Raw genomic sequence first — 17,056 nt, 5'->3', positions numbered from 1 at the left:
AATAGCCAAACATTAAACTTAGATCTTACCAGATGTTTTAAAATTATTCCAGTTTGATATATTTTCCAGGTTGGTTGCTTATAAGTGTCAAAGTCATGTGAATTCAGGTATTGGGTTGTACAGACTGATTTCAGAATATTTCATTAGAAAATTTATCTCAATCTAGCTAAAATATAACCTAAGCTTTTTCATGTGTCAAAATGCTTTTCCTCCTTGGATTATTCCAGTCTTTTTTATTTGACAAAGCATGCAGATTTTTCCGTGTTCCACCTTGGTTCACAATGGGCCCTTATAGCAAAACATGCATTTTCCAAAGGGAGATGATTTTTATTAATATACATGATCCCATACATTTGGGTGAGACCTCGGAATGTGTGATCCAGAGGTAAACTAGAAGGAGCTCGTTTAGCACCTTCAACAAGCTACAAGGTTTGTAGAGATGAAAGGACAAAGGAAATAGGTCTTAGGCCCTTAAGAAAGGGAAAATGAGTAAGCAATTGGGATAAGATCTGCATATAGATGCTTCTGGCTCCATCTAATGGCTGAATCTAGAATTTCCCATTACACAATTTTGACCATTAAGCATGGAGGGGACTTGTTTCTGTTACTTATCTCTTAATTGCCTTCAGCTGCGAATAGTTTTACACCAAGGAATTATTTTGTAGTGAAAATTCTGTTTCATCCTCTGGTGTGACTTTGGCTTCTTTAAATTGTGTCTCAGATGCATTAAGTATTTTTTAACCTTCTCCTTCATTATTACCCAGTAAACCATTTATTTATAAAGAACAGATAACCACATATGAAAATCATTTAATTTTTGTGAATATTTAAAACCATTCAATATTTACTAGTTTGAAAATTCCCAGTGAGTAGGATGTCTTATATCGTTTCCTCAGACATCGCTGTTTAAGTAATCAAGGATGGTCTCTTCATACTCCAGAAATGACTCAGAATTAACCAGTTGGAAGGTGACTAAAAAGCACTTCACACACACACACACACACACACACACACACACACACACCCCTTGTGACTTCCAAGGTAAGTACGAATTTAGATACTTGCTACAGCAGTTTGCGAATTAGGTTGTGCAGTTAAGACTATAAAGAGAGTGTTATGTATTCCAAATTAGTTCTCAAACAGTTATTTGGGAACCTAAAAAGCTCTTAATATTCTGATGTTATTGCGAGACTGGGATATGTATGTGACTTTAACTTCCTGCCTCTAGACATGTAACCCTAAAGGCCAATTTACAACCAAGACTGAAGATGCAACAAGCAGTTAGCATCACAGCTTTTTCTTGAAAATTGAGGTGGCTCTGAAAAGAGCCTTTGGAATAATAGCAGGGACTGAACCTTGCAGCTTACGCCCTCTCGCCCCGGATGCGGCGGGCCAGCTGGATGTCCTTGGGCATGATGGTGACGCGCTTGGCGTGGATGGCGCACAGGTTGGTGTCCTCGAAGAGCCCCACGAGGTAGGCCTCGCACGCCTCCTGCAGCGCCATGACGGCCGAGCTCTGGAAGCGCAGGTCGGTCTTGAAGTCCTGCGCGATCTCGCGCACCAGGCGCTGGAAGGGCAGCTTGCGGATCAGCAGCTCGGTCGACTTCTGGTAGCGGCGGATCTCGCGCAGCGCCACGGTGCCGGGCCGGTAGCGGTGCGGCTTCTTCACGCCGCCCGTGGCCGGCGCGCTCTTGCGGGCCGCCTTGGTGGCCAGCTGCTTGCGGGGCGCCTTCCCGCCGGTGGACTTGCGGGCGGTCTGCTTGGTGCGAGCCATGACCGATCTGATAGAGGGAAATCTTGAGGAACGCGCGCTGCTCTTATATAAGAAGGTAGGTCTACGCTGATTGGATAACTTTTCAAAGGGGGTGGTGCTAAAGCCCGAAACTGACGAGTTTCTATTTTAGGATTGGCTCATCAGTTCACTGCTGCTTCCTGATTGGTTCATTTCAATTCGTCGCACAGCAACGCCTTGAAATTCCTAGGAAACTGATTTGGCGCCAAAACGCCGACCGAGCCGGGAAAGGGAAGAAACTAATACCAGGACCTTCTGGTTTTATTTATAGGAGACTCGCAGGTCCCGCGCTGTGATCTAATTGGGCCGCTTTGCTTTCCCGGGACTTCTAATTGGCTGTCCGGCTGTCATTAAGATGTCCAGCTATTTAGAACATTTGGGTTTGATCTGAGAACATACAAATTTACTCAGCATATAAATGTTTTCTTTTTGGCATAAAAGCGATAATACTGCCACATTTCTGCCATTTTTTTCCAAGTTCAATAAGCTAGCCTTTACTAACTGCGATTGATCGGCGCTACCTTCTTTAGTTCTTATAAGTAAACTGCATCCTATACACATAAAACAGTGTATCATGAGGCGTGGGATCAATGAGGGCGAGTGCCACGTGTAAGATACAAAAGGACAGGCTGTTAAGTCTTACGGATTTACCTCATTTATTCGCAAAAGCAACTGCAGAAAAATTGGTGACGGAGATTTTAGTAGCTGCCACTTTGTTATTGTTTTCATAGTTAAAATATACATCTCATTGTCAGTATCTCAGCACTTTTTCAGATAATGTGGGTGGCTCTTAAAAGAGCCTTTGGTTTCCCTCATCTGCCCCAGAGCTGTAGCAGTCGGGTGGAGCTTACTTTCCCTTGGCCTTGTGGTGGCTCTCGGTCTTCTTGGGCAGCAGCACAGCCTGAATATTAGGCAGTACGCCGCCCTGCGCGATGGTCACGCGACCCAGCAGCTTGTTGAGCTCCTCGTCGTTGCGGATGGCCAGCTGCAGGTGGCGCGGGATGATGCGCGTCTTCTTGTTGTCGCGCGCCGCGTTGCCCGCCAGCTCCAGGATCTCGGCCGTCAGGTACTCGAGCACGGCCGCCAGGTACACCGGGGCGCCGGCGCCGACGCGCTCCGAGTAGTTGCCCTTGCGGAGCAGCCGGTGCACGCGGCCCACAGGGAACTGCAGCCCAGCCCGGGAAGAGCGGGTCTTGGCCTTGGCGCGAGCCTTGCCTCCTTGTTTACCACGTCCAGACATGTCGTATATCACAGAAATAACAAGCCCAAAAAAGAAAGAAAATGCAATAATGCTTCGAGAGGAGCAACCGGACACTAGTTATAGAGCTTGATGGGAGTGAGAATCGCGATGTTCGATTGGTCAGAATCACTCTGAAGGCGAGAACCAATAAGAGCTCAGCTATGACGCAGTAATTTGCATAAGTCGTCACTGCATTATGATCCAATCAGAACTTCTTAGTCTTGAATACCTTATTTGCATACAGGGTCTATAAAAGGCGAGACGTTACTGACGACAGTAATCTTTCAATTTCTTGGGTTTAGACGGAGTCAATTTCTTTGTCAATATGCCTGAGCCAGCGAAGTCCGCTCCCGCCCCGAAAAAGGGCTCGAAGAAGGCGGTGACCAAGGCGCAGAAGAAGGACGGCAAGAAGCGCAAGCGCAGCCGCAAGGAGAGCTACTCGGTGTACGTGTACAAGGTGCTGAAGCAGGTGCACCCCGACACGGGCATCTCGTCCAAGGCCATGGGCATCATGAACTCGTTCGTCAACGACATCTTCGAGCGCATCGCGGGCGAGGCGTCGCGCCTGGCGCACTACAACAAGCGCTCCACCATCACGTCCCGCGAGATCCAGACGGCCGTGCGCCTGCTGCTGCCCGGCGAGCTGGCCAAGCACGCCGTGTCCGAGGGCACCAAGGCCGTCACCAAGTACACCAGCTCCAAGTAAACCTTGGCGCCGTGTGCTAGCTCCACCCAAAGGCTCTTTTCAGAGCCACCACTTTTTCCTCTAAAGAGCTGTGCATTCATCTTAAAACTCCAGGGAATCACATAGTTTTGTGAGTGGAGGGAAGTTTTCGTTGTGGGTCTGGGGTCTTATAAGTGTTTAGGATCCATTTTTTGAGAGTAGCATACTTCGGATCAAACCATTTGCTTTAATGTCTGGCTTTAGATATTAAACTAGCCTTGCACACTAGTCAGATTGCAGGGAAAACAGCCTGAAAGTTAAAACTTTGCCATGAATTACTTGTGTGTTGGGATTATTGATTAGTTTATGCCCAATAGTTTTGCCAGATCCCCTATCACAATCATTCAGGCCTGCATCACTGGGCTTTTCATTTGCATACGATGTTTTTATGTCAACTTGGCATTTGAGAAGTGAATATTTTCTTGCTCTGGTGTTATTCAGTTCCATGAGAAATTTACTTTAAGAAATATTGAGTCCAGCAAAGCCTTTTATATTGTAGGCAACTACGTGGCCTCTTAGAAAATGGGCCTTCTCGCAGATGGTTATTTCTCTGTCAGCTTTCCTTTGTGCTCAGTTCTCAGACAGTTGAAAACTGATTCTCCTAACTAGAGTAGCTGATCTGATCAGAGTAGTTACTCTGACCCTACCCCAAACTCCCCGCACCGACCCTGAGCTGTCAGTTAACAGTCTGGAGTACTGTCACCTCTCCCTTGGTACTGTAAAGTGACACCCAGCTATTAACCCAAAACTAAGGCGTTCCCCAATGTCCTCTTTCCTTTTTTCACCTAGCCCTATGAGATGTAAAAGCCCACCTTTATCTTACTCCACTCTCTCCCACCTGGTAGAATTAGTATTGAGAATAAAGGAAAGGCAGTTTGGCTTTTGAACTCAGACACCGAGAGGTAAGAAGCAAACTTACTGGCCAGAGAAATAGCATGGAGGTAGGGTGTTTGCCTTGCATGCAGAAGGACAGTGGTTCAAATCCCGGCATCCCATATGGTCCCCTGCTGCCAGGAGCTTCTGAGTATAGAGCCAGGTGTAACCCCTGAGTGCTACAGTGTGTGACCCAAAACCAACCAACCAACCAAACTTACTCCTTGACTCATGACTGGCTTGGTTTATTAATTCTTTGCAGCTACCCTATCTGAATCAGACCCGTTGCCTGGGGTGTGAATATGGTGCATGTGTCATTTCACAACATTGGGATTTATTTTACAAGTCATTACCCATGTGCTGCTTACATTCACCTAGTTACCCTTTTACTTCCACTCAACCTCTTCATCCACCTCTTAGCCCCTTGCACACCTGCCTAGGATCCTGTGACAAGATATATTAATAAATGATATTGTCCAGACCCCCAGATTTGTTTCCCTTTCTGCCTCTGGCTTGCTTCAGTCAGTATGATGACCTTTCATTCAGAAGAGTGGAGCTTTTAGATTCTTAACCATCCTTGAAAGATCATTTTGTTTGAGATCCACCATTTAAACATGCTGTGCTTCGCTTTAGGCACAAGACTGGAGAGTTGTTTCGAAGAATTGAGTTGGGAAGCTAGGACTGGTGGTTGAAAGGAAGAGGCCTTTGGGATCTAGGTGAAGGGGAATGGGTATTCTGGTGGCTAGGGGTGTGTGTTGTTGTAATCATGTATGTATAAGACCATCATTCATAGTATTGTGATAGTACTGTAATATTCCTGTAATTTAAAAGATAAGCTGAGGCTGGAGAGATAGCATAGAGGTAAGGCGTTTGCCTTGCATGCAGAGGGATGGTGGTTCTAATCCCGGCATCTTATATGGTCCCCCGAGCCTGCCAGGAGCAATTTCTGAGTGTAGAGCCAGGATGAACCCTGGAGCACTGCACGAGTGTGACACAAAATCAAAAAAAAAAAAAAGTTAAGGGACTGGAGAGATTATACAGCGGTAGGATGTTTGCCTTACACGCAGCCAACCCAGGACTGATGGTGGCTTGCTTGAATCCCGGCATCCCATCTGGTCCACTGAGCTTTACAGGGGCGATTTCTGAGCACAGAGACAGGAGTAACCCCTGGGCAATGCTGGGTGCGACCCCAAAAAACAAAAAATGTTAATTTTGCCCTTACCCTAAACCTTTACTGTTAAGTAAGAACCTACTGAAATAAACTAGACACTTGTGTGAAAGTAAAAGCAATGATGGCAACAATTTTAGAAATATTTTAGCAAATATTTTAGAAGGATCCAACCCCTGCACTTAGTTCTGGATGTCAAGAGCCCAAAACCTCTTTTTTTTTGTTTTTTTGGGCCACACCCATTTGATGCTCAGGGGTTACTCCTGGCTAAGCGCTCAGAAATTGCCCCTGGCTTGGGGAAACCATATGGAGTGCCTGGGGATCCAACCGAGGTCGCGATCTTTCCTTGACTAGGGCTTGCAAGGCAGACACCTTACCTCTAGCGCCACCTTGCAGCCCCCCAAAACCTCTATTAATCCTATGTGTATGAGGAATCAAATATTATGTCATCAAAGCGACAATGCCAAAAACTGAATGAAGTACTGATAGGTGAACTGTCATAGCTTATGAGGTACTTTCCTTGTACTTGGCCAACCCGAGTTCAATACCTGATATTCCTGGTATCTCAGAACACTACCTGGATTGACTTTTCAGTGCAGTCAGAAGTAAGCTCTCGTGGGCCACCGAGGTGAGGCACATTAGGTGAAGTCGGCCTTTCTGTTGTTAAGAAGAGCTAACTCCTAGAAATTTAAAAATGAAAGAATGGATTGCTGATTTCTAAAATTCAGCAATTAACAAAATCTGAGCCTTCTAAATGTATTAGGAATTTACATTTACAGTGTGTTGCCCCTGACTCAATATACTGTCTAATCTTACCTGATGGTCAGACCAGCTCTCTTCTGGGAAGAGTCTATGGAAAGTAACAAAGGAATTGCCTGAGGGATGGAAAAGGGGATTGAGAGATTCAGAAAGAAGCCTCACAAGAAGTAGGCAGTATGAAGAGAGTAGAGCCAGGCTTAAATGCAAGGCAACTTGGGAGGCTGCTTAAAAGGTTAGTTTAGAAGCCATGTAAGATATACACATGGTGGTTAGGGCCTTATTAATAATAAAATTTTATGTCTCTTGAAATGTGACTGCTTGTGGATCATTTCCTCACCACTACCCTGAACCCTTCCAAGGCTGGAAGGGGTTGCAGGCGCTTGGCAGGGCCGAGAAAGGCCTCACCATCCATCCACCTTCATCTAGCCCCATCAAGGATTTTTTAATTTAATTATTTCTACAATAATGTACTTGATATTTGCACACAGATTTAATTTTATAGCCATAATCTTGAAATTTGAATACAGTACGAATGGTTGACTAGCTAACATTGATTGCTTGAGCCTGCCTATTTCTTATTATTAGCACACAAATGCAGGAGATAAAACATAACTAGTTTTAACTAGCCATGATTTTGTTTGTTTTTTTTTGGTTTTTCGGGCCACACCCGTTTGATGCTCAGGGGTTACTCCTGGCTAAGCGCTCAGAAATTGCCCCTGGCTTGGGGGGACCAGATGGGACGCCCGGGGATTGAACTGCGGTCCTTCCTTGGTTAGCGCTTGCAAGGCAGACACCTTACCTCTAGCGCCACCTCACCGGCCTACCATGATTTTGTTTTATTATTATTATTATTATTATTATTATTATTATTATTATTATTATTATTATTTTGTTTTTGGGCCATACCCAGCGGCGCTCAGTGGCTACTCTTGGCTTGGCACTCAGAAATCAATCCTATGAGTATCTGGGGACCATGCCGGAGATTGAACCTGAGTTGGCCTTATACAAGGCAAAAATAAAATGCCCTACCTGCTGTGCTATCGTTTCAGCCCCTATAGTTAGTATTTATTTTTTCTTTTCTTTTCTTTTTTTTTTCAGAGCACATTCAGCTATGCTCAGGGCTTACTCCTGGATTTGGATTCAGGAATCACTCCTGGCAATGGTCAGGGGACCAGATGGGGCCTAAGGTTTGTAGTCTGGTCAGCTGTATGCAAAGCCTTCTAGATCTTTTCTTCAACCCCTGTTTCTGTATTTTTATCACCTCTCATTTCATAAGTATGTTCGTTGTTACATTTGGTCTGCTTTGATCATTCAGAATTTTAATCAGGTGCACCTAGTAAATTTAAATCCATTTGCTTCCTCAATTACACTTGTTCTGTACTTTAATAGAATCAGACTACAGAGATTCAGAGGGAGGGGAATTAACTGTAAAGACATTCTGCCTTCAGCAGTGGGTTGTCTATTCTGAGAATTTGACAGGAAGTCCTATGATTTGTGTTTTGTGAATCGGAAACACACATGTTAATCTTGTCTATTTTTCAAGGAGTTCATGTGCTCAGATAGATCTTCATAATAGCTATATTTTAATGTTAACTATAGAAAAATAAAACGTTTATTTATTTATTTATTTAGAAGCAGTATTGACATTCACTATCAGAAGTTCCCTGGCACTTTTAGGTTTCTTGCAAATTTTTGTTATTGCTTCACTCTTTATGCATTTTGTTTGACTGTTTCTGTTAGTTTTGGTCTGGATGCCTGCTAGTATTTAGGGAGTAGAAAGTTCTTCCTAAAAGGTAAGGGGAACTATTGACTAGGTAGTAAGGAATATCGCTCATAGGCTAAAAAACTTTCCCATGCTTAATGTCTTAAATTCAATTATTCAGATTTTTTTCTACCAAGATTTGAAGTGTTAAATAGATTTTGGCAATGATAATGATGATCAAAACTATTTCTGTGGACTTGAGCTGATGGGATTGGAAGTGGAAACTTGGTATGCCAGAAAATTCATTGCAAAATAGCTAAGTAGATCAAGGTGTGTGGTATTAATATAAAATAATGAGTCCTAGAGTTGGTAGGGGGATAGTGAGGCCTTTCTCGGATTGGCCTGACTCCTGTTGCCCTTTATGCTGGCATTCTGCTCCCTCCCTAGGGTAGGGCACAATCACAGATCAGGGTATGATCAGTAACATAATAATCCCATGGAAATGTTTACATACACAACACTCAAGGATCTGAAGCTGCAGGGAAAAGGCGGAGAAACTTACACAGCAGTCAGATGAAGTTCCAGAAGTCAGCTACCTTTATTTCATGGTCCCTACTGCCATGTACATCTCACAGGCCTCTATATTAGTAAGCTTTTTTCTAACAGCAAATTCTCTCCTCCTGGGTGTCTCGGCCCCTGTCTCTCTTTCAGCTGCTTTATCTAGGCTTCCTAGCTGACTTTCTTTCTTTGCTGAAGCTACTTACTGCTGCTGCTTCTTTGATGATGCTCAATTGCTGATGCTGAATCTGATGCTGATTCTTGCTGTTCATTTTCACTTCTGCCTCATTTCTCTCTCTAACTCTCCTTCTTAATCACTCTCTCTCTCCTCATCCAGACTCCTCTACCCATTCATTCCAGGTGTGGGCAGTTCTGATCGTTCAGGTGGGATAAATAAGAAGCTGGGGGAGGAGATACCCACAAAGGTGTTATAAAAAAATCACATTAGTTTTGGCTGGAAGTACAATAGTGAAAGCACACTTGCCTTGTACAATGCCAACCTGGGTTTGATCTCTGGCATTCCATATAGTCCTCTGGGCTCATCAGGTGTGATCAGTCACTAATTGGTGTGACTTCCCCCCCAAAAAAGGGCATTATTTCACATGTGTTTTTTGTTAATGCAATTTCATGACAAGTAGGCTTTTATTTACAAGGAAATTAGTATCTCAGTATATTTATAAACTATTAAAGACAACATGTTATGTAATTCGAATGAAATGTAATCTTTTTTTTTTAAAACAGAACTGCTGCCATGTAGTACTAAATAAAGTGATTAAAAAAACTTCCCCGGATAGCTGTAGAGATAGTAAAGCTGGTAAAAACAAAACAAAACAAAACAAAAAACAGGTAAAGCAATTTATGTGATAGAACCAAGGTTTGATCTCCAGCTGCAGTTCTCTAGATGCCAATTTCAGTGGTTCTTTGAGCATTACTAGGATTAGACCCTCTAGGAATTTCAGAGTAAACCTCAAGCACTTCCAGGTGTGACACAACATCCAAGTGACTCCTTCTCCTGCCAGAATAATTTCTCCCTGGAGGAAAATGCCTTCAGGCAGAGGCACCAAACATTCTAAGGGTAATTTCCCTGAACTGTGACCCATATGATATTTTGTCAATGATGCACCCCTTGATTAGGTGACTTGGAGAATTTGTCAAAACGAATCCATTCCTCACACAGCAGCTTGTGTTAGTATTCTGACTTCTGTATTGCTTCTATTGGTATTGATTGTAAGGCTGACTATCGTGTACAATATAGTTATTAACAAAGGATAAAATCCAGCTACTTTTCTCATGACTCATGCATATAAAACTAATTCAGGGCCATAATGAGCTGGAGTTAAACTTGCTTTCATTGTAAGGCTTGCTTTGTAGTCAGTGGCCAGTGGGGATAGTCTGAAAAGTTAACTAGACGTACATACATGATTTTCTACAGACAGGCAGAAGCTTATTTCTCAAAGTCAGCACCACCTATAAATGTCGCAAGTTCTAATGACTCTAAATACATTTGGATGCATCCTGACTCGCTTGGAATCATGCATAAGATGTTTCAACTCTTAGTGTGAAAGAGTGGATGGCCCTGAAAAGGTTTAGTCTTTGTCTTCAAGCTTACTTTTACATTAAAGCGTCATATGCAAATGAAAAGCCCAGTGATGCAGGCCTGAATGATTGTGGTAGGGGCTCTGGTATTGGGTTGTTCCACAAAAATCTCAGGGCATAAATTAACCAATAATCCCAACACAAAAGTAATTCAGCGTTGACTTTCAGCTTTGGCAGTTTAACTTTTAGGCTGTTTACCCTGCAATCTCACTAATGTGCAAGCCTAGTTAAATATCTAAAGCCAGACATTGAAGCAAATGGCTTGATCAAGAAGTACACTACTCTCAAAAAATGAACCCTTAACACTTATAAGACCCCAGACCCCCGACTCCCCCAATAAATTTCCTTCCACTCACAAAACTATGTGATTCCCTGGAGTTTTAAGATGAATGCACAGCTCTCTAGAGGAAAATTTGGTGGCTCTGAAAAGAGCCTTTGGGTTGAACTTAGCACACGGTGCCAAGGTTTACTTGGAGCTGGTGTACTTGGTGACGGCCTTGGTGCCCTCGGACACGGCGTGCTTGGCCAGCTCGCCGGGCAGCAGCAGGCGCACGGCCGTCTGGATCTCGCGGGACGTGATGGTGGAGCGCTTGTTGTAGTGCGCCAGGCGCGACGCCTCGCCCGCGATGCGCTCGAAGATGTCGTTGACGAACGAGTTCATGATGCCCATGGCCTTGGACGAGATGCCCGTGTCGGGGTGCACCTGCTTCAGCACCTTGTACACGTACACCGAGTAGCTCTCCTTGCGGCTGCGCTTGCGCTTCTTGCCGTCCTTCTTCTGCGCCTTGGTCACCGCCTTCTTCGAGCCCTTTTTCGGGGCGGGAGCGGACTTCGCTGGCTCGGGCATGTTGAAAAAACCTTCAATCTGCTCTGAGAAAGAGGAGTGCACAACTTACCGGGGACATAAGATTTGTAGGGTCTGTATGCAAATATAGTTTTCAAAATCCTCAAAGCTGATTGGTTGATTTTCAGAATTGACATTGGCATGCAGACTATGTGGTTTGGCGCTCCGATTTGATTGGTTCTTAACTTTTGTTGATTTAGCCAATCAACTAGTGGGATTTACAACGCAGCGTGAGAGTATAAGTACTTCCCATTTGCTAGGAGTAGCCAGTTCTCCATTTCCTAGCTTTCTGTTTCTCCCTCTCGGAATCTTAACATGTCTGGACGCGGCAAGCAAGGCGGCAAGGCCCGCGCCAAAGCCAAGACCCGCTCTTCCCGCGCCGGGCTGCAGTTCCCCGTGGGCCGCGTGCACCGGCTGCTCCGCAAGGGCAACTACTCGGAGCGCGTCGGCGCCGGCGCCCCGGTCTACCTGGCGGCCGTGCTCGAGTACCTGACGGCCGAGATCCTGGAGCTGGCGGGCAACGCGGCGCGCGACAACAAGAAGACGCGCATCATCCCGCGCCACCTGCAGCTGGCCATCCGCAACGACGAGGAGCTCAACAAGCTGCTGGGCAAGGTCACCATCGCCCAGGGAGGCGTCCTGCCTAATATTCAGGCCGTGCTGCTGCCCAAGAAGACCGAGAGCCACCACAAGGCCAAGGGCAAGTAAAGCAGTCGGAGTTGCACCTAAGAGGACTTCTAAACCCAAAGGCTCTTTTCAGAGCCACTTATTCTCTCATGGAAAGTGCTGCACTTGTAACAATGATGGTGATAATTCTGTTTTAGTAGTTAACAAAAGTTTAGGGTATATGGAAGGTTTTGAATATAAGAATGTGCGTGTGGGTAGGGTAGATAGGGCTGTTTCCTTGTTAGGGACTTAAGTAAACCCATTTGGGGTTCCTTACACAGCAAACCACCTTGAGGGGGTGTCCTGAGCCCAGCCAGGCTAAAGGCATGGAAGTCAGCTGTAACCTATTAAACCTTGCAGCTGGTCTGCTGGTTCATCAGCATAAGAAAAGCGGATAGCAGCTTGGAGCAATATCTAGATAAGTGATGTAGTTAAGAGACTTGGAATATAGTGAAGCCACATAGGGAAAAGAAAAGTACAAGCTGAAAGCAGTTTATTTACCAAACAGATTTGATACTGATAAATTGGGGTTCGTAAAGGACACTTCATTTCCACACTGCCGGGTTTTCATTAGTTACGATTAGGAACACATGATCCTCGTGTCCTATACGCAGAGCTTAAGCTTGAGGAATAATAAGTAGACCTATTAGAAAAAGCAAAGATAATTTGGTTAAATTTTGGTCTGTATCCTAGTGCTCTTAGTTAAGGGAGATTTACAAACCCCCTGCCCTCTGTCCTTAAAAATATTTCCAAGAATGCGCCACTGAAAACTTTATACGTGGGCAAAAGCCTTTATATAAAGGTGTTAGAGCAACTTTCCTTGTTATAGAAGGGTGTAATTATTTCAGCAAACACTGTACTGCCTTAGGAAAAAGTATTAAATCAGTGAGATTAGAAGATCTTGAATCAGAGGACCCTTCCTAAAACAAACCCCATTTGGCGAATCACAGTGAGCGCGCGCATTTTCAAACCGGCGGCTCTAGGCGCCAATTTTGAACCCCTTTAGCCAGTAGCAGCACAACAATTTGCATCATGCATGCTTTCGCGGGGCCAGATTTGAAAAACACCGTATAAGAACTGCGTTCAAAAGAAGCTAAGAAGACAGTGTGGAACCAGCAGCATTAAAGAGAGGAGGAATGAAATACGATGTTAAAATTTGGGGGAAAAAAATAAAAAGAAAAAAGTAATCTTGCAGAGGTTCACGTGATCAACAGTGAAGGAGCTTTAGTCTCCTCCTCTGTGAGCCAAGCAAGCGCCTCGTCCAATCAGGGCCAGACTGTCTTTATATATATTGGCAGTGGGGCCGGGGCTTTCAGCTCTCCATTAGCTACCTCTGATCCTCGCCATGGCTCGTACCAAGCAGACGGCCCGCAAGTCCACCGGCGGAAAGGCTCCCCGCAAGCAGCTGGCCACCAAGGCGGCCCGCAAGAGCGCGCCGGCCACGGGCGGCGTGAAGAAGCCGCACCGCTACCGGCCCGGCACCGTGGCGCTGCGCGAGATCCGCCGCTACCAGAAGTCCACCGAGCTGCTGATCCGCAAGCTGCCCTTCCAGCGCCTGGTGCGCGAGATCGCGCAGGACTTCAAGACCGACCTGCGCTTCCAGAGCTCGGCCGTCATGGCGCTGCAGGAGGCCTGCGAGGCCTACCTCGTGGGGCTCTTCGAGGACACCAACCTGTGCGCCATCCACGCCAAGCGCGTCACCATCATGCCCAAGGACATCCAGCTGGCCCGTCGCATCCGGGGCGAGCGCGCCTAGATTCCCTGTCCCTTTCCCGGTCCCTTAGAACCTCCCCACCAAAGGCTCTTTTCAGAGCCAACTACCGGGCACAAGAGATGCTGTAATTGCTGAAACTTTGCTCTCAATCCAGGTGATATTTTGCCTTGACTGTCTTTTGGGTTTCTCCTTTTCAATTTTGACTTGCCCTTTGGGTCTCTTGCATTCCCTGTTTGCACCCCTTGGTCTTTTTATTAACTAGCCGGCGACCGCCACCTCCTTAAGCTTAGCCAGGATCAGGCCTGTTTTGCCCCCTGGAGTCGGCCGCTACTTTGTACTTTTATAGGGGGATGTTTGGTTCTGTTCTAGAAATACAGTACTGTGTTTTTGTCTTTCCCTTCCCCTAGCCTAGGCCCTTAGAGGGAGAGAGGAAGCACAATTCAGTTGGGGATTTTGGATCTGAAATCGCGCAGAGGAATCAGGACCCCGTGCATGTTTGCAGGTTAAAATGTTTTCAAGACCATTCCATTTTCACTTCAACTCTTTCTAGACATAGACGCCGTTTTAAATAGGGTTAGCATAACACTGATACTAAGGTTTCAAGCATATTATAGAAAGATAAATGGTCTTAAAAATAATAAATATAAAACTCCTAAAGTTTTAATAGTGTAAAATAAGAGAAGAGAGGAGAATCTATTATTAGTTTATCCAGCTTTTGAGATTGATTCAAAATTATAAAATCAAAATAAGTCATTAAATATATGGTAAAAATATTAGAGATAAGTACCAGGTTTTGCTGAGCGCTCAGCCATCTTGTCTGGCTATTTGTTAGTTTCTGCTCTGTCATTTGTTTACAGTTCAGAAAAGACAGTCAAGCTTTCCTGCGAAGGAATGCCAGGAGTCCGGTTCTACAAATAAACTAGGGCCACTCCAGTTCTGAGCTTGATATTTTTCTCTTTCCTAGTTATTTCTCAAGGTGCTTTTCAGCCTTTAACAAAAGCTCCTTGACAGCTCAGATTCTGGTCCTATACAGAGACAGACTACCTTGATTTTTGAATAGAATTGACAATCCTTTATTCTTCTTTCAATGGTCAACAGCTGATTCTGAGATCTAGCCTGAAAATCTTTTTCTCATGAGGCGATGTAGCGCAGACTCTGTTTGAAGTTTCCTTACAACAATGTTTTGTTGCAAAAGCCTTTATCATAGTTTACTGTGACACTGGAGCACTGGCAAATATAAGTAGGGTATTGAATAACTGCCTCCTCCGTGTTCAGGCTATTTAATTTAATAAAAATATACAGGTAGAATTTAACTCAGTACTTCTTATATTGGTATGTGGATCTAAAATAAAATCCAGTTTGGTGGGCTTCAAGAATAAATCTTTTACCATTTTAAATCATGAAGATTGCTGGGGGCAGGAGCGATAAGGAAGCAGATAGCATGCTTGCATTGTATATGGCCAACACAGGTTTGATCCCCTGTGCACGCCAGAAGTTACTTTGAGCGCAGAGCTATGAAATAGCCCCTGTGTGCTACAGGCTGTGGCCTCCCAAAAAAAATGGCAACAAATGTAGACTACTCAGATTCAGTCATCAAATTAGCAGATCTTAGGAGGTAACTATATTTTCCTTTACAGAAACAGGCAAACCCCAAACATTTAAAATTAATTTATTGTGAAGGGCTTAGTACCCAGAAATCAATCAATTGTGTGTATCAGGTTAATATTCAGAAGGATTTGGAGATCTGCAGTCATTCCTAGTCACTTTTAGGGATTATGTGGACATCAAACCCAGGGCCTTACTCCAGTACTTGGCTCACAATGACATTTATGCACAATATGTAATGAGTGTCATTCTCTTCTCATCTTTTGACACCTCCCACCTGTCTTTGAAGCATTAGATTTCTCTGTTCCATAGCTCAGTAAGAATCTCAGTTCTCTTTACAGTTACAGTCCAGTCCAGTCTCTCCGCATCTCTACTGATACTTGCTGCATTTCTCTTACTAAGCCGATTTTACTTTATGTGAGCCACTGTTCAGACAGGTATACTGAGGGGTGGAGAAATTTTTGACATCTCACTTTCAATGACAAAAGGGAAATCATTATATTCAAACACAATAATCGGGAATGAGATCTTCGAAGCAATAGAAAACTGCTTTGTCTGAGATCCTTAGTAATGTTTCCTGAGCATTATTGGGAATGACTCCTGAACACTGAAAGGGAATGACTCCAAATCAATGAAATAAAATCCAATGACCAAGTTTATTAAAATTAGAGGTGTGTAGGGAGGAGGAGCAAAGGGAGGGGCCGGGCAGATAGCTGGCTTCCAGTGCCTTGATCCTGGAGGCCAGCTCTTCCCAGGTATGGGGTTAGGGGACACCCCATGCCTGATGGCATTCTCCCTAGCTTGGGGGGTGCTGGGAGGCTTGGCAGGCCTCCAGCCGTTCCCCTATTTCCCCCCCTCCCCCTACTCCAGGCCTTCCCTGGTTGCTGGCCCAGGTGGACTATATCGTGGTCCTCAGGCTTTCCCCCTTTCTCTACCGACACTAAGTGGGGGACACATGGGGTGGATGGCGGGCCGATGCAGCACTGGTGTATGTCGAGACATTACATCGTGACATTCACTGGTATTTTTTTTTCTTTCTTCTCATTGGTCTCTATATATATTTAAAATAAAAATGAGAGGACTGACTCTCAGTTTGGGAAGAGACCAGTTCAGGTGGGGGTACCCTATATTTTCTAAAAAAAAATGAGAGGATGGACTCTCAGGCTGGGAAGAGGCCAATAATCTTTACCTACTTGTTTACTCCCAGTGGCCTCTTGGCCTTTTCCTTCTTTCATTGTGTAACTGTGGTTGCTACCATACTAGGTTTCTGATTAGTTCCCATGAACGGGGACAATTGAGTCCACTGTCTTAAGTCAGATTGTTTATTTTTCCCACTTTTTATTTTTTTCTCCTCTTTGTGAACTGTTCAATAAGGTATTTTGGTGAAAGAGTCCCTCTCTATCTTTCCTTCCCTTTGTTATTTGTTAAAAAAGGAAGTTTGTAGAAGTGTCCCTCCATTTAACGTTTATATAAGAACCAAGTCAATTGGATTGTTGGACTTGTTCCAGCATCCCCATAGGCACCAATCTCACTGTGAACTGTTCAATAAGGAATTTTGGTGAAAGAGTCCCTCAGTTTAATTCTTATGTTTGAACCAGGTCACAGGGATTGTTGGACTTGTTCTTGCAGCCCCCTTATGCGCTAGGTGGCATTATTCCTTGTTTGCATGGGCACATTAAATTGGAAAATACTATACATACAAATAAGTTCTTATCTAATAGAGATAGGAACACACAAATCTTGTGGTGCAATGGAACCTTATAAACCCTGAACATTGACATGATGACCTGGCACAGGCCTCAGAGGTTTGCGTAT

General features: G+C 44.6%; 8 protein-coding genes across 8 annotated transcripts in view; 4 read left to right on the top strand and 4 right to left on the bottom strand.

The window, feature by feature from the left end:
- LOC125996117 (histone H2A type 1-B) overlaps window positions 1-17,056 on the top strand; it is a 949,462-nt gene that overhangs the window by 794,446 nt on the left and 137,960 nt on the right. The gene's annotated exons all lie outside the window — the stretch shown is intronic.
- LOC125996127 (histone H2A type 1-C) overlaps window positions 1-17,056 on the bottom strand; it is a 363,461-nt gene that overhangs the window by 286,194 nt on the left and 60,211 nt on the right. The gene's annotated exons all lie outside the window — the stretch shown is intronic.
- Window positions 1,364-1,780, bottom strand: LOC125996153 (histone H3.1). The gene has a single exon (XM_049765102.1). It carries the CDS (start codon window positions 1,772-1,774, stop codon window positions 1,364-1,366), a length of 411 nt encoding a protein of 136 aa, XP_049621059.1. The 5' UTR covers window positions 1,775-1,780.
- Window positions 2,640-3,032, bottom strand: LOC125996120 (histone H2A type 1-B). The gene has a single exon (XM_049765072.1). It carries the CDS (start codon window positions 3,030-3,032, stop codon window positions 2,640-2,642), a length of 393 nt encoding a protein of 130 aa, XP_049621029.1.
- On the top strand, window positions 3,358-3,738 carry LOC125996132 (histone H2B type 1-C/E/F/G/I). The gene has a single exon (XM_049765083.1). The coding sequence runs from the start codon at window positions 3,358-3,360 to the stop codon at window positions 3,736-3,738; it is 381 nt and encodes a 126-aa protein (XP_049621040.1).
- On the bottom strand, window positions 10,879-11,259 carry LOC125996136 (histone H2B type 1-C/E/F/G/I). The gene has a single exon (XM_049765087.1). The coding sequence runs from the start codon at window positions 11,257-11,259 to the stop codon at window positions 10,879-10,881; it is 381 nt and encodes a 126-aa protein (XP_049621044.1).
- The window catches only part of LOC125996119 (histone H2A type 1-D), a 143,445-nt gene continuing 137,960 nt past the window's right edge, over window positions 11,572-17,056 (top strand). Inside the window, exon 1 of the mRNA XM_049765071.1 lies at window positions 11,572-11,974. Within this exon, the coding sequence (XP_049621028.1) occupies window positions 11,572-11,964 (393 nt within the window). The 3' untranslated portion in view covers window positions 11,965-11,974. The remainder of the gene's footprint in view (window positions 11,975-17,056) is intronic.
- Window positions 13,261-13,690, top strand: LOC125996115 (histone H3.1). Its single transcript, XM_049765067.1, has one exon. The coding sequence runs from the start codon at window positions 13,268-13,270 to the stop codon at window positions 13,676-13,678; it is 411 nt and encodes a 136-aa protein (XP_049621024.1). The 5' UTR covers window positions 13,261-13,267; the 3' UTR covers window positions 13,679-13,690.

The sequence above is a fragment of the Suncus etruscus genome, chromosome 18 (genome assembly GCF_024139225.1).
Source record: "Suncus etruscus isolate mSunEtr1 chromosome 18, mSunEtr1.pri.cur, whole genome shotgun sequence".
In the NCBI taxonomy this organism is placed as follows: Eukaryota; Metazoa; Chordata; class Mammalia; order Eulipotyphla; family Soricidae; genus Suncus; species Suncus etruscus.
This window is presented reverse-complemented; position numbering and strand designations above follow the sequence as displayed.

Bases quoted from the DNA above. Each gene is read 5' to 3' on its own strand.
- LOC125996132 (XM_049765083.1), top strand. From the start codon at position 3,358: ATGCCTGAGCCAGCGAAGTCCGCTCCCGCCCCGAAAAAGGGCTCGAAG.
- LOC125996120 (XM_049765072.1), bottom strand. From the start codon at position 3,032: ATGTCTGGACGTGGTAAACAAGGAGGCAAGGCTCGCGCCAAGGCCAAG.
- LOC125996153 (XM_049765102.1), bottom strand. From the start codon at position 1,774: ATGGCTCGCACCAAGCAGACCGCCCGCAAGTCCACCGGCGGGAAGGCG.
- LOC125996115 (XM_049765067.1), top strand. From the start codon at position 13,268: ATGGCTCGTACCAAGCAGACGGCCCGCAAGTCCACCGGCGGAAAGGCT.
- LOC125996136 (XM_049765087.1), bottom strand. From the start codon at position 11,259: ATGCCCGAGCCAGCGAAGTCCGCTCCCGCCCCGAAAAAGGGCTCGAAG.